The sequence below is a fragment of the Peromyscus californicus genome, unplaced genomic scaffold, assembly GCF_007827085.1.
Source record: "Peromyscus californicus insignis strain IS unplaced genomic scaffold, ASM782708v3 Scaffold_20__1_contigs__length_68692818, whole genome shotgun sequence".
Classification (NCBI taxonomy): Eukaryota; Metazoa; Chordata; class Mammalia; order Rodentia; family Cricetidae; genus Peromyscus; species Peromyscus californicus.
The window spans coordinates 33,751,667-33,777,544 of NW_026294503.1; the positions used below are offsets into that span (position 1 = coordinate 33,751,667).

A 25,878-nucleotide genomic window follows, 5' to 3' on the forward strand; every position below is an offset into this window, starting at 1 on the left:
GCCTGAGTCATGATTCATCCTTCACTCCAGTGGGACCAGAGGTGGAGTGGATCTATTGGTGAGCATCAGACGTGGACTAACTGGGCTCAGAGCAGCAACACAGGGCCCAGAATTTAGCATATTTCTCCACTTTCTTCAAGAGGGACAGCTGAGCCAAACAGAGCCCCCATCCCCGGCTGGGGCTGAAAGAATTAATTGCATTTTGCATGCTCAAGGAAGATCATCCAACTTAATTAAGATTGGCCCATCAAGGGAACATCCATCAGTGACTGGTGAAACAGGGAGGGAGGGAAGCTTAGCAGGGAGAGAGGAAGGAAACAGTGGGGAGAAGCAGCTGTATGGAGGAAGAATCCTCCATGGCAGGGTGTCCTAGAGGGGCACAGATCCTGAAATCTGTGATCACGAGAAGCAGGGAACAGGGTTGCCTCTTTATCCACAGACAGTGCCTCCACCTCACCTTGTTTCAATCACTCAGTCCTTCTCATGTTCCAGCACTTTAATTAAAGGATATTCTCCTTTCAACGCTGTCTTTTTCTCAGAGCACCATTAAAGGAATTAGAAACCACTAAAGCAGATATGACTAACTCTTCCAAACAAAAAGGAGTCATCAGGGTGACTGTCTACCCCACTTTCCTGTACCTCAAGAAGGAAATGGAGACCTAAGGGGGAACCCTCAGGGGTCTAGGCAGCTCCAGATTACAGGGCTTCCCTCGCATCCATCAAGTGGGAAGGGCTGCCATCTTCAACCAATGGCACCAGTGTGTTCCTCTTGAAAATAACACGTGTGCGAAAACTGGGTTAGATTTTGACAGCAAAAGTGCTTGGCTGTTGGAAATAAAAATGAAACATAAATATATCCCTGTAGACCCAAGTGCCTAGGAACAAGGTCAGTCAACTATGGTCTGTGGGTTGAAGTCGGGCCATCTCATATTTTTTATGAATAAAGTTTTATTGGAATGCAATTGCACTTACTCCTGCATTCGGCCATTTTCACAATAGAATCGCACAGGAGAGGAGTTGCAGCAAAGACTGTGTTGCTTACAGAATTTAACATTCATCTGGCTCTTTACAGAAAAGCATTTGTTGACCTCTATAGGGCTCCAGTAACTGATGACTCCATCAGGAATCCTGCCAGGTCTAGAAGACCCAAAATACTATCTTAGAGCAGACCAGATGAACACACCAACTAGCAAGCATACATGGATGTATAGCAATAGCCTGTATACTAGTTGGTAAGTTTTACAATACTGCTATACTTTATCATTGCCTTGGCCCAACAGAATGAGAAAAAAAATCATCATTTGCGAGCAAGCTAACTAAGGTCTATGAGGTAAAGTAACATGCCTCAGGCTACAAAGTTGTGACCTGTGAAGAGGATCCTCACTCTGCCTCAGCCTCCATGCCAGCCATGCTCTCTGACCCAAACGGTTGCCTTTCTCTAGACATAATCCAAAGCAAATGCCATCCTGAAGTGTTGAAAGCTACATGCAGAGACCCTGTGGTACCAACTTCTTACTGTGGCAGGGAAACTGAGGCCCAACAAGATGAGACTTTCAGGGTCACTTAGAGACCATGGAATAGTTGGGGTAAAGATTCAAGCCTTCTGGCTTGAATTCTTAGTCCATCCCAGTAGGGTGGCCTTCAGTATTCAAAGTGGGATTCATTAAGCATGCTCTCTGAGTCATATGAGGCCATAGAAAGATGTGAGATCTTATCTCCATCTATATGACAGCCACAGATGCCCGACTGCTTCCATTTTCCAGAGGAAGACACTGAAGCCTAGCAATCCAAAGGCATGTGTCCCAGGGCTCACTGCCAGGAAAGCTAAGGCAGGAATGAAAGACATCTTGGATCGCAAGTGGCTTTCTTCCATACCACACTGCAGGGTAAAACGGACTTGCCATGGAGACAAAGAAGGGTCCCATATCCCTCACTCTGCAGCACACTCCAGAGGTCCTCCACACTTGCTGTCTGCAGACACCAGCTTGGGGTCAGCTTGGACCAAACAGGGGAAGTCTAACTCCCCCTAGTGGTGGTTCATTGCCTCAGCCGATAGCATGCCTCCTTTTTCATTCTCTCTCTGACAACATTCCCCTCCAGATTGCATCTGCAGATAGATGCTAGAGGAGTATGGAAGGGGAGCTGGAACTGGACACACAAGTGTGAAAATCATCACTTGGTTCTACACTGCCACAGCTCATGCATGCTGCAACTGGGAAGTCGGTGCCATGACTAGAAGGTAGCATATGCAGACTCGACAAATATTCTGTCAGCTTTATGGTATGGGAAGAAAACTGAGGCACAGACAACTTAAAACTTGCCTAAAGCTGTACAGCTTTAGATCAAAGATCCTTAACTTAGGGACCATGATGATCCCCTGCAAGCACAGTACCATTTGCGTGTATGCACTTTCCTGGCAGCAGGTCTGTGCCTTTCATCAGGACTCCCAAAGGACTGGCTCACTGCTCAGGTGTGTGAGGGGACTTCTTGGCAGAGGTGCCAGCACACTGGCTTCCACCAGTGGGATGTTCTTCCCTTCCGTCAGCCTGTAACACCCCTCGTGGATAGAGTGGCATGATGGTGGGTACAAATTTTACCTTCTGCTCATCCAGAATCCTGTCCTCTGGAGAGCAGCTTAAGACATTGTCTAGGTGAACTGGATGTGGACAGCAGAATACACACTGCGTTCTGATCATCTTTCTGGCCAGCCTCCCATAGATAAGGTCCCTGCTAAGTGGGCTGGGTGCAAGTACAAGACACTTAACACTCTTCCCACCCAAGGGTTTCTGATTCACAGCCTCCTACTCACACAAGTTCACCTACCTGAAATTACTTTCACTAAATATGTACAGTTCGAGAGTGTAGAAACAGTCACTGAGGGAGCCAGATCATTTGGAGTGTTCCCTTCTGTGGACAGCAGTCCCTCTGGGTATCACATGATCAGCTCCTATGAGAACGGAAGTTTGGCACTGGAGAATATAAAAGCATGGAGGGAACAACAGCCTTAGGTTTGCGAATATTCCAATAAAACTGTTGCTCACTGCAAAGAAACAAGGCACTTTGGGGTTAGTAGTGACATCTCAGAGGGTCAGGAACAGACATCCAGATCAACAGTGTCTACGGCTCTGGATGTTTTCCTTCTGGAGGCTCCTGATGCCCAATGTATACCAAAGGAAGAACAGCTGTACCTCTGTGGAGCCCCACAGTGGGAAGGGCTGGTCCTTGCAGTGGGGGGGGGGGGGTGGGGGGGGGGCTGGGGGGTGGGGGGTGGCTTTCTAAAGCCCTCTTCCAAGTCTCCCTTGTCCTGTTCTGACAAAAGGTGGTAAGGTCAGCAGCAGCAAGAACTAAAGGCAGCATGAGAATGAAATGGCAGGGACAAGGCTTCCCCAGACCCTCACTGGGATACACAGCTCCTCAATGGGTCCAAAGGGGGGCATCTGCATACTCGCTGCTCTTGTGTCTGCTGTCCACTAAGCCTGCTTGCACACACAGAACACACTTGGATGCGATGTGTTCATTCACATTTCCCTCACATGGTCTCTCATCTCTATACGTGTGTGTGTGTGTGTGTGTGTGTGTGTGTGTGTGTGGTGGTGGTGGTGGTGGTGACAGATGTGACGTGATGAACTTTCCATGTACTCTCATCTCTGGAACTGGTTTGGTAGTGTAATAGCTCACTGCTGTGATTGAATTCCAGTTTGAAATCCTGACTCTTAAAGTGATGCTATTAGGAAGTGGTGATAAGCCCATAAAGCCTGTGCCCACATGGACAGGGAGGGTCAGTGTTTTCTAGAAAAGACTTAAAAGGAGCCTATTCATCCTCTTGCCACGAAGGACCCAATTTGAAGGCACTACCTATGAAAGTGGGGCTTTATGTCATCAAATGGGTTAGCTTTCTGTCACTATAGCACAATACTTGAGATAAGAACTCGGAAGGTTTATTTGGCTCCCAGCTTTGTGTGTGTGTGTGGGAGGGGGGGGGTCCAGCACCTGATGAATTGGCCCGTGGTTTTGTGCCTGTGGTGAGACAGTACATCATGGTAAGAGCACAGAGCACAGGAAAATTGTGTATGTCCTGGCTGGGGAGAAAAACAGAAAGCAAGGAGTAAGTTGGGTAGTTTCCTCACTAGGGGGCCCCTTGAGAGGTGGCTCACCCTTAGGGCAGGGCTACTGTCCAAGTGTCTGTGCCTCTCAGATATGACTGGAAGCACTTAGGAGAGAGGTGTGGCCACAAGAATCAAGACCAAGAGCTGTGTGGCAAGCACTACTGTCCTGGACCCAGTTCCCCCAGGCGACTCTGGCCTGTCACAGCCTCCTCTGTCCCCATAGACCTTACTTTTCTCTTTTGTCTGTTTTGTGGTAGTTTAATATACCAAGCTGTCATTGCCTTCTTAGCCCGCAGGGAGTGTAACAACTGTTATCTACCACAAGCCACCGAAGCTTTAAATTACGGCCAGAATGGTGACAGTGATAGACGAGCACTTTTTAAATCAAACCCAAACATGTCCTTGTCATGGCGAAGAAGGGGGCTGGGTTTACTCCAAAATAATTTACTTAGAAAATTTTGTGGTACATGGTAAGTTAAGTTCCCTCAGAAGAGCCCCTCCTTTTTTTTCTTCTCCAGCAAAGTATTAGTTGATCGATTCCCAAAGACATCCATGTAGGACTTAAAATTATTACCATTTGGAAAAGACTGATGTAGCACTAGGGTGCTTCCAGGGACGGCATGGACAATTCACTGGGAAGCTTTCAAAGGGACATGGCAGGGAGCGGGCTTAGCACCACATGGTCTTTTTGCTCCAGCCTTTTTGAAAGACAGATCCGAATAGCAAGGAGAAAGTCGTCAGCCACAAAAGCTAATGAATTTTAAATAGCTGGTACAAGAGAAATTAATTTGCTAAATTAGTCTTGTAGATACAGGTTAAAAAATGAGTCACTGTCACCTCCAAGCATGAAATGCAGATCAATGCAGCTCAGAGTCCTCAGCCAGGTGGGAGACCATGTCCACAGCTAAGCAGGGTCGCCCTCTGCCCAACACTTGCTGAGCACATCAAGCATTACTCAGTGGGTTTCCTCTGTTCTTTTTTAAAAAATTATTTTTTTGAAATTAAAATATAATTATGTAATTTTCCCCTTTCCCTTCCTCTCTCCAACCTTTCCCAGGTATGCCCCATTTGTTCTATCTGAAATTCACGGTCCCTATTTCCTTAATTGTGTTCATGTTATTGTTGTTATTGTGCGTGTTTCTAAATATACAAATGTAACCGGCTCAGTTCATATAATGCTGCTTGTATGTATATGATTTTAGGGCTGACCACTTGTTAACAGAGAAGCAATTTGGGAGCTCTTCCCTGGAGACTATTCCTCATGCTCTCATTCTATGGACATTTCTGTCTGCACACCATGGAAGGAAGCAAACACACCCACCCTTCCCAGTGCCATCACGAGGACTGACCTCAGGATAGTGAGCATCTCCCAGGCTGGCATGCAACAGGAGCTGTGTGTACCTCAGGACACTCTCTAGTTCATCACCCCCAAGCACCAGTGAGGGAGCGAAAGGGCTCACCCAACCAAAGCCATATGCCTGCTGAGAAGGGAAATGGGGCTGTTCCTGTCTGGTCCAAACACCAGCTTACATGAGCCTGGCGAACAAGTCCTGGCCGCAGAGTGACAGGCAGTGTAGATGACATCAGAAGAGTTTCAGGGCATCTGAGAACAGAGCTAGTAGCTTTCAGGCTTGCCCAACACGACACTGTTCCTGTAGCCCAGTCCCAGGTACCACAGATACTCTTGACTGATTTGTCTGTGTCTGGTCTCAGACTGGTCATGGGCTTCTCTTCTTCCACTGGCTCTTGTTCAAACTCATTATCAGCACCATGTAGCAGATTCAGACTCTAAGTAATTTCTCGATTCTATCATTCCCCATCACTAAAAATCTACTGCTGGCTCCAATTCACTGGGCTGCTGCTGAGACAAAGCCCAGCTGTGCCACTGGCACTGGTGAGCACCATGGAAGCACCTATGGTCTGACCTTACAGAGCCACAGGAAGTGGGCAGACAAAATGCCGTAACGCATCAAGATCTGGCCAAGCACACACCTAACAGAAAAGGAAGCCCGAAGGCAGGGTCCAGTCAGCCTTCCAGTTATTTTTATTTAATGTCCATTGGTGTTTTGCCTGCATGTATGTCTGGGTGAGGGTGTCAGACGCCCTGGAACGAGTTACAGGCAGGTGTGAGTTGCCATGTGGGTGCTGGGAACTGAAACCAGGTCCTCTAGAAGAGCAGTCTGTGTGCTTAACTGTTAAGCCATCTCTCCAGCCCTCGTAGTTATATCTTAAACAGACATAAAATACAAGTTGGGCCAAAAACCTATCTAACACAGCCATGGTGGTGAGGAGGTCCAAAGGGAGAGGTAGGAAAAAGCTGTATTTTATTACCACTGGCATGTTCCACCTGTCTTACAAAATCAGTCCAGGAAGAAAGTTGTGAGGCATCCACCCTTCTGTCCATCCTGGATGTCCACAAAGATATAGATAGCCAGGAACACCAAGACCTCAGTGTCTCTATCCGGTCAGCACTGTGGAAAGTCTGCTTGGAATGGGGGTGGGGGGTGGGGGGTAGGGGGTGCCTCCTACTGCATGGAATGCCCCAGAGCCTCCTGTTACATCCACATCTCTCTTTCTCATCAAACCCTTCTCAGGGAAGAGCTGAAGGATGTTTGATATTCCTCCTATCCCTAGGAATATAAACAACAATGGATGCTTCCTGTGTGAGCCAAGGTCTCTGCCTTGGTCAAAGCCTCTCAAGGTTCAGCACCCACTTGAGTCTGTCCATAAGCAATCATCCTCATTCAGAGGTAACTGAACCTGGAGGAGAACTCTAGCAACTTGCTGAGGACACTTGGATGAAGGTGAGGATGACAGGACCAGACCTGGGACAGATTCTCTGCCTCCACTTTGGTCGCTGGCCATATCTAGAGACATTTGTTTGGACAGGAGGCTCCTCAAACACTGGCTGACCCTCCCACCTCAGTCTATCAAATGGCCACCCCTAGTCTCTTCAGGAGCCCCCCCCCACTTTGTGGAGCTGATTTATGGATAATCTTTCCCACCTTCCCTTTGCAGCTACCCCCACTCTGGATCAAAGTGGAAATTTTCTTTGTCCACTGTCTAGTGTACACCGGGTGACAGGGGTCAGCCCAGCTGCTCTCCCACCATGACCCCACAGCAAGGCCTACGGCCCTTTCACAGCACTGCTTCTAACTAACTCATGCAAACAGAGGGTCCTTTGTTCCTCTGAGGCCAGGCCAACCGACTCTCTCATCTCCTGGTGCCAAGACATTGCTTGACCTCCTGCTGAAGCACTAGAGGGTCCTGTGGGGTGAGGTGAGGGGTACCCAGGATGCCAGCAGGAAGTGCCACTGTCTGTGCATCTGTCTCTGCACCCCTGTACACAGTTCCACTGGGAAGAGGGAACTTGGGTAGAAGGAGTGCAAACCACCCCCTAAGAAGGATGAGGAATAGGCACAAAATGCTTTTATTTCTCCCACCTCCCTGAATGAGAGGTGAAGAGAGAAAATGCATTTATTTTAAAAGCATACAGAATTCCAAGCTGGGCCCTTGTGATAGAGGAGTGAGGGGTCAGTCATTTGTTCCCAGCGCTCCTGCACTGAGGAGGGTGGGGCTCAGTGGAGAGCTCTTGGATGGTCCTACCCACCCTACCCAGTGGTTAACTTCAAATACGTAAGGCCACTTGCTGTGTGGTGTCTGTCTCCCTTTCACAGATAGCACAGAGGGCCCAGAGGAGGAGGAGCACCTGGGGTGAGGCTGGGGAGCAAAGGGCTGGGGCTGTAACCAAAGAAGATGCTGATGGGGATGGGATTCTCTGGATCCAGAAGCAAGGAAGGGGCAGGGCAGGACAGTTGATGTAAAAGTCTTCCGGAAACAGAGGATGCTGGGACAGGGGTGTGATTTGTGCTGAGGATGGGGGTTCTGTATTGCTGGTGATGCACTGGCCTTGCTCACACAAGGACAGTGTAGAGAACACCATCTGGGCCAGTAGGCAAGGTTAGGTGGTCCCCAGTGCCCACAAGGCCAAGGCTGCTGAAGGAGACGAGGGTCCTCTAGAGTTCTGGGGCTGGCTGCTCCCCAACCTGCTCCTCCACGGGCTGAACAGCCTCTTGTACATACACGATGAACTCTGAGGCCTCCCCGCCTTGTGTGTACACAGTCACTGTCTCAATGCCCTCCACGTCATCAGAGGACACCACCAGATGGTGCTGCTCGGCTAGCTCCACGGAGGCCTGCTGCAGAGTCTCCTGGATCATGACAGTGTGGTTGGAACTGGGCTCCTCATCGGTGACCTGGGAGGGAAAGAGAAAGGTGACACAGGTCCAACAGTAATGTCAGGATCACAAAGGTGGCATTGGAAGCTGCACACAATCCTCTCATCAATGCTGCATTGACTTGGGCCCTTTCCATGGAAGAGGAGAATGAGACTCCGTGACATGTAGTGACAAGGTCAGGGTCTTTTCCATGCTGCAAATGGAAGAATCCACACCCCAAATCCAAACTCCCATCCTGATGTCAAGCTGCCTCCTCTGACCTCCACAAGGTGTGGAGCCACTGAAGCATGGTGTTAGAAGGCACCATGGGGTTCCTGAGTGCACAAACACTCAATATAGGGTAAAAGGCTCCTAAAATATATAGCTGGTTCATTTGATGTTGACAAAGTGGCTAGGTTCTTCCTGGACTCTCCATTTTTACTACTCTGGGAATCCTACTTTGACTGCTACAGTTCCCAGGGGCTGTCTATCAGTGTGGATGCCTGTCCATTCTTTGGAGGCCTGCCAACAGATACATGCTGCTACAGAGCTGAGCAGGGGTGGCCAGGGAGCACTAACAGAGGAGAGAACCAGCTGACTCCTACAGCCAGGACTTTCTCAGTAGCTCTAAGATGGCAGAATCCAGGTAAGGCCAAGTTCTTACCAATGCTAAGGTATCATATCTCTGACTAACAGCTCTGGACTGTTTTAAATGTAATACTAACCATCTTTAACCTAAGAAGAGGAATAGGAGACAAATTTAGAAAGAGTTGAGAGCCTGGATTGTAACTAAGGGAAGGACTGCAAAACAAGCCAGGGACTGGTGGGCAGGCCCATTGGCCCATGGGGGATATTGGAGTAGCTATCCTTTCTGGGGTCTGAGTGGCAAGGGGGTGTGCCTTGCACTGCACTGAGCAGGTGTGAATGTCAGCTCCAGGACTTCTGGGAAGCTTGGGCAAGACCCTCTACAACCCTTGGCCTACCTTTCAGTGAAAGAGGAACCAGCATGCCCACCTCAGGATACCACCGAGGGAATCATATGTTGTAGAAAATTATTTTAACTATGGAAAGATGTGTTACATTTGTTTATGCTGATAAATATTATTTTAACTGTGTAAAGGTATGTTACTTTTGTCTATACTGCATTTGTTTAATGATATAAGGATGTGATTAAGTATGTGAAGATGTGCTGCATCTGTATCACCTTGCCTGCCTAAGCCACCTGATTGGTCTAATAAAAAGCTGAACGGCCAATAGCAGGGCAGAGAAAGGCTAGGCAGGGCTGGCAGGCAGAGAGAATAAATAGGAGGGGAAATATAAGTCAGGAGGAAGGAAAGAAGAATGAGAGGAGAATGAGAGGCACACCCCAGGGTAAGAGGCCAGGCAGCCAGCCACTAGTGAGCCAGCAGACACGAGAAGCCATGAAAGTAAGATATACAGAAGAAAGAAGAGCAAAAAACCCCTCAGCAAAAGATAGATAGCGAGAAACAGGTTAAATTAAGTTAAAAGAGCTAGCCAGAAATGTGCCTAAGCTAGGCCAAGCACTCAAAACTAATAAGTCTCTGTGTCATGATTCGCGAGCTGGTTGGTGGCCCCATAGAAAAAAGCTTAGTACATTTTGGCATTCCATTGTGGGGCCCATATTTCGAGAAAGCTGAGGGGAGAAAAAGGAAAAGAAAAGATAAAACAAAAAGAAAAGCAAACAATGGACAGGGCTCTTTTAAGAGTCTCTGCCATACAGCGAGCCCTTGGGCAGCCAGTACACTAAGTAGAAACAAAAGGCTAAGTAAAAAAGCCAACTTCTTAGAGCTGGTGTGATTGAATGCAGTTCCTGGTTAGACACACCTTGGGACCGGGCCAGGAGCTTAGGGCTCAGCTCTCACAGACCCGAGGAGGGGGCAGAACCAGCTACCAAAGCTGCAGCAGTTTAAGATTTTGCTCATGCAGACAGGAAAGGCAACTGTTTACAAAGCGGGCACTACCTAGCACCACTGTCTTCTGAATAATTCATTTCTTCATCCATTTAAGAAAACCTTTTCTTCAATACCTTCTTATGGCCTGTACTGACTGCCTGTCATTTGACAGAACTGTTACTTTTACCGATAGACATAAACCATGGGGGGGTAGGGACAGTGTCTGTCTTGTCACAGTGATTTCCCAAGATCCAAGGTCAATGCATGGCAGAGTAAGTGTCCAATAGTTGTTAGATGATGATCTACTGGATCCCAGGTGCTGTGATATGTGGTAAGATAGCACCACAAGGAGATGAGAATGGATGGGGGCGGCTCAAAACAAGTCATGACCACATCACAGATGACTTCTGGCTCCCATGCAGGTGTGGGGTGCATTTCCAGGAGGGTGGGGGGGAGGGAAAAGGACACCCAGGAGATGAGGAAAACTTGCTAAGGCAGTCACACAAGCTCCCACTCATGACACTTCAGACTCTTCTCCTGGCTTGTGACTGACAGCACCATAGTGGCCTCCGGGCCATCCATGACTCTATCTTGGAGGGTCTCAGCTCAGCCCCTTAATTACTGAAGTTGCCTGAGCAGGAACAAATAGGGCAGGTTCAGTTCCTAGAGACTCAGGAGAAAAGAAACCTGTGCGGGGAGTCTGGGCATTCTGATCATAGATACTAAAAGGAGATGGGCTGGGAGAAGTCAGAAGCTGCAAAGCTATTCTGAGGGAAAACTATCTAGCCCATTTCTTTATTTATTCAAATAAACCAAAACACTTATCCCCTTTCTTTTACTGTTTATATCCATTTTGTTTATCTTGGAAGATGCACCAGGAACCAAGACTGTAGAGGTAAATACCGACTTCTGTCACTTTGAAAGACAGTACCTGACAGGAGATTGGGAAGGGGGAAGGATCATGCTACAAATCTCTTCCCTTACCTGCTGGTAAATTACAGAGGAAGGAAGGGACGGGTGATGAACACTAAGGTCCTCAGGACTGCACTTATGTAAAAAAAGACAGCATGCTCCAGGTAAGTGTGACAGGATCATGTATCACGACATGGTGAGACCACGTGATACACAGGGCTGTGCACAGGACGGCAGTGTGAAGCCTGGGGAAAAGGGCAGCTGCGGTCTAAAGCAATGTCTGCAATGAGCTCTGCAGATGTAAGAGCCTTAGCCATCAACACATAGACGCAGCCTCTATTTCACGGAGCAAGGCAGAGGTTTCTGAGCAGGCCAGGCCTCACCCATCTTAACTTCCCTTTTACCACCTTGCTGAACATTTACATCTATTTATCTGCTACCTTTTATAAGTGTTAGAGTCCTCTTAAGAGATCTCTCTCTCTCCATCTGTTTATCTTCTTCAGTTTCCAGCCCAGGCTGGTTTTGTCCAGCAATACCAGTACTATATTCATACACTGATTCTCATGCACAGTACATCGCATTTGGTTGGATTAAGTCACCAGACAAGGTGGTGGATGATGCTGACTGTGCATTTCCCTGAAGTCCTAGCACAGACATGTGTTTGGTTAGCACAGGTCAAGCTAACTTGGGGCTCCCTGAGTTCACCTGCTGCCTGTTGGTGTACCTGCCCCACACACTCAGCTCCATAATGAGCCAGGGGAAAAGGAATGCTTTACAAAAGGGGCTCGTGAGCCTTTCTCGGTGTGTGCTCCACAAGCATTCTAAGAGTCACCTGATCTACTGGCTTTTCTGCCACTGCTATAAGCCATGCACTTCCTGCCCTGCTCCCAGAGAAGTTAACAGCTGCCAGTGTCTGCGGTTTACTGAATACTCTCCCAAGCCTCACCCCAACTGCTCATACATACTATCTGTTCCCTCTTCACTAATGGGATCATGAAGCTCCTGGGGGTCCAGGGACCTCTAAGGTCGAGCAGTTCACAAGTAGCAAAAGCTGGACCTGGTCTGTATGAATGAGTCTAGAGCTCTTCCTCAGCTGGCGCAGCGTGGCAGTGACTAATGGTATCACATGTCACAGATTGATAGGATAGAATTATTGCTCCTTAGCCACCCGAGGCAGACAAAGGTTGGCTGTACAGCTCTAACCATTCTCTTTGTTCAAAATGATCACTCTAGCAGCTTAATCTATTAGCACAGGCTTAAAATTGTGCTCTGCAGCAGAAATAATATAGGTTTCACAGTGTCATTACCCCCTGAGATGGATACTCCATTTTCCTCAAATGCTGTATCTAACATGTCTTTCAGCTAAATTATTAGCAGCACAGATAGCTTAATAGAAAACTGTAACCCACAGGACTATACAGATTATTCACTAAATCAGGTCCTGCGTTCTGTCTCAGGGGTTCTAGGATCAGGACTGAAGCCTGCTACTGCTCCACACTTGGCGGCTCTATTGATGCTGGAGAGCAGCTTCCTGTGGGGACCCTGTCTGTTCACCTTCATCTCATGGTCCACGCTGCAGCATGGATGGGGATTCTGCGGGATGCCATGTCATCCAGGGCCTTCCAATCACCTCACTGTCTATTTCCATATTCTTCACCTGTCCTTCCTTCTCCCCCTTCTTCAGCTCCTTTCTATATTTTCTATTTTTTTTTTTTGACTTTTCAAGACAGGTGTAGCTTTGCACCTCTTCTGGAACTCACCCAGGCTGGCCTCGAACTCACATAGATTCACCTGGCTCTGCCTCCCGAGTGCTGGGATAAAGGGGTGTGCCACCACCACCCGGCTCTTTCTATATTTTCAATCCATCCCCACAAGTTTAAATGTTCTCCTTCCCAACTTCCAAGAAAGTCCTAGAAATCCCTCCTGCTCACAGATCCTCGAGGAAAAAGCACCACGTCACTCCCTCAGGCCTCCATGGACCTGAGGGTTTTGTGTTACAATCCACCTCCAAGTTCTCCTTATAGACCTGTAGCATCTGGTGAGAACAGCAATACTTGCTGTGCAGATGCTAGCTTAAACAGCAATGTTTGACCTGATGATCTAGCAGTCACTCCTGCAGCACCCAAAGGAACTTCGCACCAAGCCTCAGAGAGTGTGGGGCTCAGGGAAGATGAAAAGCAGGGCCCTCCCTACCACAGCCATGGATGCTCCAGTGCATGATAAGGCTACATCCAGGTCCCTGGGCTTCTGGTACTTAAAATAACACAGGATTGAGGCAAGTGGGTAACAATGTATTGGAACCACTGCACAGCCTCTTCCTGAGTCTCCTATCAGTTTCTTGGGCTGGACTGAAGCACAATCTCATTACTGTCTCTTTAATAAGAATACACTGAGAGGCTCCTCTGCCAGAGTGTTTCATGCCTCAAGGTCATAAACAGGGAGCAGAACCATCCTTCAGAGCATGGTCCCATGGACTGGGCACACTCCACCTTGCATCCTCAGCACCCAACACTGGCCAGGAGAAAAATGTGAGGAGGCACCTTGTCCAACAAAATACCACAGAAAAGCAGCGGTCCACAGGAAGCCTGCAGAGTACTTCTTCCTCAAGGCAGCTCTTGACCTTCAGCTCACAGTCCCCCACACTTTCTGAGTCTCAACCTAAGCACATGTCCTTCTGTTTGAGACTGCAGCAACCACAACCTCCTGGGGCATCAAAACAACCCAGAGACTCAGCCAAGGACACAGAAATATGATAAACAAAGATAATTAAGGGAAGACAAAGCTGTAGCTCATGGTTGAATCTCACAGAGGCGGTAATGGGGAAAGGAGGAAATGTTCTTACTACCTGCCACTGAAAGGAGCACTCTCTAAAGTTACCAGGGAACAGAATGAACAGGACACAGCTGCAGCACACCTTCACCCAGAGATCTCCAAACCATCTGCAAACAACTCCCTGGCACCAGATGCCCACACACCTGTGCCGGGGCTCCTGGCCACATCCTCATCAACCATCTACTAAAACAAGTTTGAGCTCAGTTCTGATGGGCATTGGAACTGCCAGTCTTCAGACAGGGAAAGCTGGATCCAGCGTGGCACATAAATAAATGATGGTTAAGGGAAGATGAACATCGTTCAGTTGCCCACAATGAAAAGAAACCAGAAGCACAGAGTGGGAAGGCCTTAAGTGTCTGACAATCGCCTTGTCACATATTTCATTTACCACTGAATGAACACAACCAGCAGCACCCTGCCATGTGCCCAAGCCTGAGGGCCCTTGCAGGCTTGCAAGCAGACAAGTGGTTTCACTTCAAGGGTCATCGTTGGAGGGTCTTGTCACGATGGGGACTCTCATGTATGCCTTTCAAGAGACACAAGGTCCACCATCATGTCCGTCACTGTTGCTGCCATTACCAGGAAATCACACAACTTCAGGCAACCTTCACACTGCAAATCCATTTGAAATAACCTGAGCCAGGTTCCTTTTTATTAAACCATGCCCTGGAGAAGAGCTCTCTCTAGATGTCCTTAGTGTCCAGGGTAAGGCAGGTACCTAGGGCTGCAGCTCAGCCAATGAACAAAGCCACTACTTACTCTCTCCTCTCTGGCTCTCCTGTTGCTCAGGACTGGCGCTCAAAACTGGCTGGGAACTCTGTGATAGGGAGACGGTCACAGGGCTCAGAATGTCAGCAGGGGGACTAACCAGGCTCAAGACAATTCACAGAGCATCATGAATGGGCATCACGGGCAGGGCTATTAATGAGACCAGGCACAGATGACACAAGAATCCAAGAGTCAAACTCTCGTGTGTGTGTGTGTGTGTGTGTGTGTGTGTGTGTGTGTGTGTGTGTGTGTGTGTGGTGATGGTGGTGGTGGTGTGACTCTATGTGAGAAAATATGGGAAGAAAGATGGATTTGCACACATGTACATATATATATATATGGAATTGTGTATATGTGTGCCTGTGCTAGCTCATTTTATGTCAACTTGACACAAACTATAGTCATCGGAGAGGGGGAAACCTCAATTAAGAAAATACCTTCAGATTTGGCTGTAAGCAGACAAGCCTGTTGGGCATTTCCTTAATTAGGGATTGATGGCAAAGGGCCCAGCCCATTGTGGGCATGGCCACCCCAGGCTGGTGGTCCTGGATTCTATAAGAAAGCAGGCTGAAGCAAGCATCGAGGAACAAGTCAGTAAGCAGCATTATTCCATGGCCGCTGCATCAGCTCCTGTTTCGAGATTCCAGTCCTGCTTGAGTTCTTGTCCTGCTGTCCTTCAGTGATTCCCCTCACATTTTGTGGACAGGGGTGGCTCACCTGAGCTGATGAGGTCCTCAGCTAGACAGAGGTCATCCATCATTTAAAGCCAAGAACTGAGCCTCCAGTGCCGTGGTCTCTCTAGTGAATATCCTTTACTAGTCACAGCAACCACATCACGGAGCCTAGGTTCCCCTTTGGAACTGGCAAGGTCCTTTCTGTCCTGGCCCTTTCCCCTCCCCTGCCTCCACACTCAGCTCTGGTACACACACACACACACACATTTGTCTCCAAACGTCCACCCATACTGTTCTTCCCACCTCCCTCACCCTTTCCCCAAAGATTCTATTTTGACCTTGGGAGCTCCAATCTGTGTCCTCTCTTCTAAGAAGTCTCCAGGCTTCTTCAATTTATGTTTCCATATAATCTTGTATTAACACTGACCAGGTTTTCGCTCAATGGGGTCACAGCATTGATTGAACTATCTCTGAGAAACACAGCATATGTTGCTACCCCTCTCTGCCAGAGCCCAGGCTCACCTAGCAAATGGTGAACAGCAACTCAGTTTCTTGAATGGGTCATGGAACATGCTGCCTAGGGAATGTGCTCAGCTTCTCCAAAGAGCACCAAGTAAGGCCCAGTTTATTATCAGAGATAAAGGAAGGGGCCTTGGCCAAGAGAGCATCTCTGCACTGAGATCTCAGAGGAATCAAAGAGCAGTACATTAGACAGTCCATGTACCAAGCTCCTCAGTTGGAGATGGGATTTCTACGGACTACTATGGCTCTCATTTCCAAGGATGCCCACAGCACAGAATGCTGTTAATAGAACCTCAGTGTTTTCTTGGCTACTCTCCTAGCAACATCAACAGATGGGCAAGCTGTCAAGTCTGCCGAGTTCTGAAGTGACCAAGGAGCCAGAGAGCAAGAAAGCTTCCAAGTCAGAGACGTGTCTAGAGGGACAGGCTAGCACTGGGCTGCTGGAGGGGGGCGGGGGTCACTCTCTGAACCTGGGCCTGTAACATACTAACAACTGTTTGTAAGACAAATAAAGAATGACCTTGGTGCCGACACACCTGTAAATGGTGAAACAGATAATGAATGCACTGTTTATGACAAGCCATCCACTTTCCACATTTCTCCCAGGTGGAATTCCCATATGTCACAGGTAGCTTATAGACCTCTTTCTGTTGGAGTATTAGTACATGCCAAATACTCTCCTGATAGAGCCACAAGTCCAGACTGGTCCCTGCTAGTACTAGACTTGTCCTACATCAGGACACTGGGAGGTTTGATCTTGGATGGTCAGGGTAGAGTAAAGCAGAAGGGAAGCAGTCTGTGGTCAGGAATCCTGGAAATGATGACCCTGGTCTGGAATACCAGGGAGGGTAGGGGTCTGAAGAACGGTGAGAAGTACAGAGCGGTGGGAAAATAAGCAGGCAGGAGAACACAGCCCCCTGGCAGGCCTGACAGGCCACTCACAATCTCATGCAGTTCAGTACAAACGGAGCGGAGTGCCAGGGAAAGAAATGGACAAAGGGGGAAATGACCAGACAGCACACCAGGACACCAGAGCATTAAGAAGACCCTTACAGGGATCTTCATGGTATTAAAATTAATGGGTGCCTCTCTCCAACAGACAGAAGAGACACTTGGTCAGATTAGGATCTACTCCTGCTATGTTCAGAGTGGGATGAAGAACAGGAGACAGGAAAAGGCTAGAGGTCAACGACAGGCTAGAATTCATGAAAGGCAAATGGGGCCGCAATGCACAAATGGGTATAGGGGGAGGAGGCCACAGTGAATGTTTCTCCATTGTCCAGCTCCATTTCTTCCCCACCCACTCCAGTCAGGCTCCCATGGCCTGCCCGGGACCTCCACCCTCTTTGTTTTCCCCAGTCTGTATCCTATCCAGATGCTGGCAGAACCAGACCTCCCTGGTCTCTTTTCTCTGACCCTTTCCTCGCTGGGTCCTCTATTAGCTCTCATTTCCTTCTACCAATGTCCCTCTCGGTCTTTAATGTCCCTTTCTCCTCCTCTGGACATGGTGGTGTAGTGCCCAGCACCCAGCTTGTGAATGGGCTTTGTCCCCATCTATCCTATATCTTCTTGGTCCCATGACTTCAGATACTGTCTTTAGGCTCAGGAACCTCCCATGTATACGTCTAGTCCAGACATCTCACATGAAATCCAAATATGACGGCTTATTCCTTACTAGACACATCCATTTGGATGTCAACTGGTCACTTGGAATCTAAAAGAGTAGAAACTGTCCTATGCACTTCCCAAATATAGGTGCTTTTCCTCTCTCATTAGCACAGTGCTCAGGGTGTGTACACTGGCCCCAGACCTCACCTTTTCCCAGTCTTGCTGGAAGCTGGTGTACCCATGGTGGACTCTGCTCCAATGGCAAGAGAGCAACTTAGAACAACTCAGATCCGCCGGGCGGTGGTGGCGCGCGCCTTTAATCCCAGCACTCGGGAGGCAGAGGCAGGCGGATCTCTGTGAGTTCGAGGCCAGCCTGGGCTACCAAGTGAGTTCCAGGAAAGGCGCAAAGCTACACAGAGAAACCCTGTCTTGAAAAAACCAAAAAAAAAAAAAAAAAAAAAAAAAAAAAACAACTCAGATCCATCATCCTTCTATGCTGGACCTCAGAGGTCTGGAGTTGGTCTCAGTGAGCTGACAACCACATATCAACACTTTCTTGGGTTCTCAAGGCCACCTAGCCTGTTTGGCTCGAAGTTTCAGATTTAGGATTGTGGGGGAGGGGTGTCTTTCTCATGATATCATCTCTCAGGCTCTGGCCTCATTCTCCATCCCTCTTACACAGTTAAGGACAAGACAGCCAGCTGCCCATCTTAAATTTAGTCATGTTAGCATTGGTTTTAAGTAGAAGCAGACACACACATACAGGTTCTGTACCTATGGGGAAATTATCATTCTGTTGACCTCTGTATCTCTGTGTAGTTATGGCTGAGAACTTCTCACTGTTTTATGATAAATGAGTCCATTTACTTTGCCTTGGTATAGTTAGAACACTAGACTGTTTTTGTTTCTTTTTGTCATGTATGTATGGGTACCTGGGGTAGTAAAATCGATGTGTCAAAGCATCTACTATTCAATGAGAGTTCTAGGTCCATGGGCTAGTGACCCTGTGAGCTATCAATCCCCTGCCCTCCTAACAGCCCACTAGATCGGCTAGTCACTAGGCAGTTCTGCTTGTCACCAGAAGAACCAACAGCCTGGGGCTGATGTCTCAGAGCCACTCTCTTATCATCACCTCACTCCTGCCTGACTTGTGTCCCGGTGCCCAGTTGTTCCTACATACTCTTCAAGACAGAAGGAAAAGACGGGATGAATGATTTCATCCAAAGAGCTAGTTAGCATCTTCTAAGGTCCTTCATGTCCAAAACGCCCTGACTCCCAGGAGAGTCAGAACTATTTCCCAGACAGAACTCGACAGAACCAAAGGGCAAGAGTGAGAAAGAAGCCTGCAGTTATCCTTGTATGTGGTATACATTTCATGTACATTTCAGCTGTGGAAAGGAGCACACCCCTCCAGCAGTTAGGTTTTTCCCACTGCTTGTATTATTACTACGCCATTTCTTCCCCTGTACTCTCAGAAGAGAGGCAGATCCGTTTCAAGGGAGTCACAGCAGGCACATTCCCAGTCACAACCTGGCTTAGGAGTGAAGTCCCATGCACTGGAAACAGAGAAATTATAAATGCAATCCCAAATTTATTGAGGCAAGAGAAAGGATAAATGCATGGGCTCTGTGGGAAAACATCATAAATTTCTAACTCTAGAACTATATATTTATATACAAGAACTAAATGGGGTGATGCTATCTGCAAGAAACTTGTAGAAATACCAAAAATATTCACAGGCAGGAAGAAGCCATTCCAGGCGTCACTGAAGATTGAAAGCCTTTTAAAAGGGAAAGAATGCAAGGATTGGGGAAGGTCGTGACTCACCCTATACCAGGCAACCATCTTTCATGGGGGAGATGGCACATCACCTCCACTGCTTGCCATTTTTCTCTTGATTGCATGCAGGCAGCTGATCGCTCTCTTTTCTGAGAACACATATCTCAGCTCTAGTCCCAAGGCAAGTTGGCACAGCCGCTAACTAACATCTGTTCCCAGTCCCTACAGCAATCTCCAAGGTCTAGATGCTGGACCTCATGGTGAGTACAGAACCACAATTGTATCCTGTCTGTGAAGCACAGGGCTGGCAGCTCTGATGCACAGGATGTCATTTCTTACACAAGTTTGTCAACTCAGGTTTCCCAGCACAATCTGAATGGGAAGGGCCAATTGTCTTTAGAGAAAGAGTTTGCTCAAAGGAAGAGAAAATGGTAGGCAGACTTCTTGGCCTCTGAGTCATAAGGTAAGGACCAATGGCTTCCATATGAACAGATCAACTTACTGCATAGTGAACAGAAGTTTCATTAACTGGACATCTCACCCTTCTCTATGTTTTGGGACTCTACGTCCCATTTAGTCTGCCCTGAACAATCATTTGCTTGAGAGGGAAAAAAAAAGGAGACCCATGTCTGGTAAACTATAAGCAATAGGGAGAGCAGCATGGTGTCTCAGCGAGAGTAAATGAAGAACAGGACTCACAGTTGAGTGCCATTCCTTTAGGAGAAAGAGCACACATCTGGTCCCATCCCCAAAAGTTAGGCTTCCAACAAATGATTCAACCCTGTACACCTAGCACATGCCTCTCTACAGGATGAGTACATGGTACCTGCTTCACAATGGGTGCCCAATAAATACTGAAATGTGCTGGCAGAGTGCACCAGGCGATACTTAAAGGCCCCACTGAAACAGATAATAGAGTGGTCACCGTCAGGGAGAGAGGCTTGTGCCTTTTTGCTAACTGACCATCTTTTCATATGTAGACAACCTTACCAAACCTGTCATGTTGCTCTCCTTTCTGCTCAGTACATTCAGGAGTGCACATGACAGCCAGGCTCTTCTCACAGGGCCTCTTCAAGTTAAAGATTCCATACATACAGCCCAGGAAGTCTCTGCCTGTAATAGCAACCCTTAGCAATGGTTTCATACATCTCTGCACATTCCTCAAGAGAAAAGATCTCTACCCTGCCCACATAAACTTCCAGGGTCTTCCAAACTCTGTCCTTTCTCATTGCCCACCATTTTCTCAACCTGGTGCCTAGGGGCCAGAAGAAGGCCTTGACCAAGATTGTCCCTGACTTTTGTTTGACATCTGGAGGATGTTTCTCTGTCAGCAGGTGTATCAGTTACTTTTCTGTTGTTGTGATAACACACCATGGCGAAGAGTCACTCAAGAAAGAGTTTCTTTTGGCTCCCACTTATCAAATGCACAGTCCCACCTCTCGGTTATTTCTACTAGAGAAGAGTGCTCTAGCTCTTAGATCAATGTGCCCTCTTGCTCACATTCCCCTACCCACTCCTTTTTACTTTGGTTTATGCCCCTCAGCATCGGTCACATCAAATCAGTCTCTTCTTATCTTGGGCTGCCCTAACAAAACATATTAGACCAAGTGGCTTATGAACAGTAGGAGTATAGTTTTCTCAGTTCTAAGAAATCTGATTATCAATGTCCCAATATGGCTGGAGTCTAGGGAGGACTCTGTTCACCACACAGTGCTGACTTCATGTAATCTTATGGGTGAAGGAGTGTGAACTAGTTTTTGGGCCTCATTGAATGACATTTGTCTCATTCATGAGTATTCCATGTCTATGAACCAATCTCTTCCCAAAGCCCTACTTTCTAATGCCATGATCACATTTGGGGTGAAAATGTAACATATGCATTCTGAGAGATACAAATATTCATTCTATAATGGCCTCTCTCAGGGAGGGCTGACTTTGTGGAAATAACTCAAATTGACTCAGCATGAGATTGTACAGGGGCCCACAGGCATGTGTTAATTTAGGTAATGTAATTGTTTATCTTCCAGGATGAGCCACACAACAAGCTCTCCCAAGAAAAGGGTGGGACTTGAGAGATAGCTCTGGGATAGCACACTTGCCTAGCTTGGGCTAGGCTCTTGGATCAATACCTAACACAACAAAAGATAAAAAGGAAAAAGTGTCCCTTTTATCATTTTACCTTTCTGGAATCCCAGTATGGAGCATAGATAATGCTTGCTGCCTGCTGAACAGAATCATCTAAAGAGAAGCATTCACTGTTGATCTCCACACGAATCGCAAGGAGTTAAGGAGCTATGCTGTGTCTGTAGTGCCAAGAGCAAAGATACTGCAGTCTTAACATACACTAGCACAGGGCCAACTGTTTCATTTACATAATCTATTCAATGGCCCCACTGGGGAGATTCTATTATTTTAACATATTACAGAGAAGGAAACTGAACTTCAATGAGAAGTACTTTGTCCAAGGTCATGGGCTATGAAGTGACAGATCTGAAGTTCAAATCAAGCAGTTTAGACCTCCCATCTAGGCTGCACTGATGGTTGTACCAAGGGAGACCTATCCACTGTGCAACCCCCTAGGTTGACACCCATGTCATAGACTTTGTGGGAGGCATGCCTTTGTATTTTACATACAGCAAGGCACCCACAGCCTGCCTGGAGATAAGGTTGCTCAGTGAAGGCACTATAGCCCGGTTAGCTCAGTACCCTTGGGTCTGAGCTCACATTCATGATTACAAATACTTTGATGTCTGGGAAACGTACTAGGCCCTGAGTTGCCTGCTTGACAACCCAGGAGACCAAACCTCCACCTACCCTTATAAATCTTCAGTGTGGTAAGAACTAGCAGGCACACAACTATACTGGGTTATGGTTTGGACAAAGTCTCTAAGAACTGGGTAGGGGAGAGGATCCTGCTGCCTTCCTACACTTCACTACTGCCCAGAAAGGGAGGATAGCTTCTTGCAGGGTGGGTCTTCTTGTAGGGAGACTGCCACTCCCCTTCTCTCTTGTTAGAGTTATGGGACAGGGACAGAGAGAAAAACAAAGGCTCTTCCATCGTGAAGCTCTTCCCTGGAGAAGAAGGAAGTCCACAAGCACCTGCAGACTATTCTCTGACCTAACCCTATATGGCAGAGTACGGCAGAGGTCTGATGTTAGCATGGGGTATTTGGTTCTCATTTGACTACTCAGTGACTGTATCCATCATCCATACTGCCTAAGAAATTAACAGAAAGGTGGTACCTTAAAACAATCCCAGGCCCTCTGATTCAAATTGTACAGGTGACTGTCACTAAGTGGAGATGTTCTGTGCTTTATGGATCATAGATCTGATTAGGCCTCATGGACCGAACTTCCTTCTTTAGAATCTACAATGTCACCTAATAAAAAGAAGTAGGATCACTCACATTCTCAGGCTCTAGAGGACAGCACCTTGTGGATCAGGAGGCCTACTAAGGGCTTACTGAAAGCTCACTGCCAAGAGGAGGCCAGGACATGCCTATACCCAGGGGCCATGCCTACATCTGATGCACAAGCCTCAAGGTGGGAATCAGTTCTACAGAAGAGGAAGAGAAGGCACCCAAATAAGATGGTGCACATCAAGTAAGGAATGGGGAATGGGGGTATGAGGGCAGGTGGCCATGGGGTCAGCAGGAACACAGTGAGGGTCCACTCTAAGTTGATGGGCAGTCCTAGGTTATTAGATGAGTTGTAAGAGTTTGAGAGGTGCCGAGTCTAACTCAGGAAGTCTGTGGCAAGACCAGTGACTAAAAATCTAATAATGCCAATGCTACAAGCCCTGGAGAGTACATTTCGGAGAGTGAGGACAGATAAAGACAGCAGCTATGGACCAAGGGAGTTTTTAAGGTGTCTTGTACAGGTGGAACTTGAAGAACATGCTGGTAGGTGACACACAGAGAGTAAGAGAAGGAAGGTGGTTCCCAGGCTCCAAAATAAAAGCCCGAGAGACATGTTTACTGGCTAGAGAAATAGAGAAGAGGAGGAAGGGGTAAGAAGTAGATGGTTTCCACTGAGGAGAATTCCTATGGCCAGGAGGGAAGCTACCAGCTCAGTGGGAATGTGGAGCAAGGGCTAACTCAGAGCGGGGACAAATCCAAGGAAGGCCACACCACATCTTATCTCGTTTCCTCCTTTCAGAGTAGAACAGCTGTGGCCTTAGCCCTCCACCTGAAATAGACTGAGTGACTTCAACCACCCACATACTTTGCCACAGTGAAGCTGCAGGGAGGAAAGATGGAACTGAACAAAACTCATCAGTAGGACTGACAGGATGAGGAGCAGGAAATAGTATCACACAAACTGGAATGAATGGCAGTATCAAAACTTGAGTGGGACTCTGTAGCTTGTAGGGGACAACAGTAGGAAAACTGGGGCTGAGAAAAAGGAAGAAAGAGGCGATTCTCAGTGGACGGGCATCCTCAGCTCTAAAGGTAGGATATGTGGGGGACTGGCACCTTTATTTGATTTCTGCAGACCGCGTCTCATATGTCCAGAAATGTATCACAGGACTTATTTTTACTTCTAAGATTCACAAAGAAATGGACTTTTCAGCATCTACCAAGGCATGAGAGGGCTCAGCAAGCAATAAAAGAGCTTTGAGAGGAAGTCATTTGGAATATCAGCCATCCGACATTATGCCAGGGGCAGAACGCTCTGAAAGAAATTTCATTCAGGAAGGAGAAAAAGAAAAAGTTGAAAAGGCTGGGGGAGAGCTAAGGAGGGTCTACAGAGGACAAAGGCGGTACTAAGTGACAAAGGAGGGTAAGATGCAGAGTGCTCTTCTGTCTCTCCATGTCCATGCTGAAGGCCACGGGTCAGCAACAGAAAAACAAATGCTCTGTAGAGAAGGTGCAGCAGGAGTGTGCCCTGGGAGGCGACCTGCTGGAATACTAGGAACGGGACAGAATCGAAGTTGGCAGGGGCTTGTGATCAAGTCAATTTTATGGCAAAGTTTCTGAGGCAGGGTCCAAAGCCGATCAACCAACGCAAACCAAAACCTGAGGTGAGAAGTCTGTCACAGAGAGGGCTGAGGGCCTGAGGTGAGAAGTCTGTCACAGAGAGAGCTATGAGGGCCTGAGGTGAGAAGTCTGTCACAAAGAAAGCTATGAGGGCCTGAGGTGAGAAGTCTGTCACAGAGAACCCCCACCACACACACACACACACATACACACAAATATACACGTGCATGTTTCCTTAACCTGCTATGAAGAATCCCTTAGACTAACCACAGCAATGACAGAAGCCATGATGGACTGAGAGTCACACAACTGAGACACCACGGTTCTGTTAGCTGTGGTACACACGGCAGACCAACATGAAGTCAACCCAGCCTAGGAAGGGGAAAAGGAAAAGAGAGCAGACCCAGGCCTGCTAGGTCCTTATCTTCCATCTCTAGGCCTTGAACCTCAGAGGAAACTGTTTCCAATATATATCAAAAAGTGTCCTGCACAAACAAAACCATGAAATCTCATTATTTCATGGTATTTGCACTTAAAGGGACAACAGACAAAAGGAAAGTGGGTGGGCCTTGCTTAGCTTGTTCTGAGGTCAAGAGGAGAGGCCTCACCTTGGGCCACCTTAAGGCACTTCAGCGGGCAGATAGCCTCTATACTGTGTAGGGTTCTCGGGTCAGGCTGCATGACACGTAATTATAATAGGAGAGAAGAGAATGATTTCTTTAAAACGGTCATGGGAATAGACTTTGAAGCTTCATCTAAAGCCTTTCCCATATGCCTCAAGCCTCATTTGGCTACAGTCTCAGGTCATGTTCAGCTTCATGAGCCAGGGGAAGAAGCCAGGCTGGCTCTCTTTGCAAGAGCCTTCGGGAGCACCAGGCTCTCAGGCCAGGGGCTGCACTTGGAAGGGCCTCTGCAGGGCAGCTTCTCTTAGCACACACAGGCCAGACAGATGGTGACAGCAGGCTCAGCACGCTTGAAAACTGGGGATTCGTCACTTTTAATTATCGCTATTCTGTGGAAGGTCTCCAAAGACTCATGCCATGAAGACTTGGTCCACGGGGAGGCACTGGTGGAAGAAAGGGGAACCTTTGGGAAGTAGGGCCTTGCAGGAGGAAGTAAGATCATCATGGAGGCAGGTCCCTGAAATGGACTATTTGGATCCCCAGCCCCTCCCTCTCTCATGTTGTGTCTCAAGTGCCATGAGGTGAGCAGCTTTGCTTCATCATGCACTTTTGGCCCAAGTGATGTGGTTAAAACTGCACAGATTCAAACCTTTGAAACCATGAGTCATAATAAATAATACCTTATAAGTACCACGTAGAAAGCAGGAAATGGTGGTGCATGCCTGGAATCCCAATGCTCGGGGTGGATACAAGAGGATCCCAGGGCCTGGCTGGTCAACCAGTCAAGTCAATCACAGAATTTAGATTTGGTGAGAGACCCAGTCTCAGAAAGGTGGAGAGTGATGGAGGAAGACATTCAGTATCTACCTCTAGCCTCTATAGATACATGCATGGGCACACCCACCCACACAAACACACTTGTATGCACATATATAGACCATACAC

The 25,878-nt window shown here is 47.7% G+C and overlaps 1 protein-coding gene across 3 annotated transcripts in view; it reads right to left on the reverse strand.

The window, feature by feature from the left end:
* Positions 1-7,531: 7,531 nt before the first annotated feature.
* The window catches only part of Zfat (zinc finger and AT-hook domain containing), a 181,160-nt gene continuing 162,813 nt past the window's right edge, over positions 7,532-25,878 (reverse strand). For all 3 annotated transcript variants that reach the window (XM_052747939.1, XM_052747937.1, XM_052747940.1), the window contains one exon: positions 7,532-8,362. In XM_052747939.1, coding sequence (XP_052603899.1) covers positions 8,123-8,362 — 240 coding nt within the window. In that variant the 3' untranslated portion in view covers positions 7,532-8,122. The remainder of the gene's footprint in view (positions 8,363-25,878) is intronic.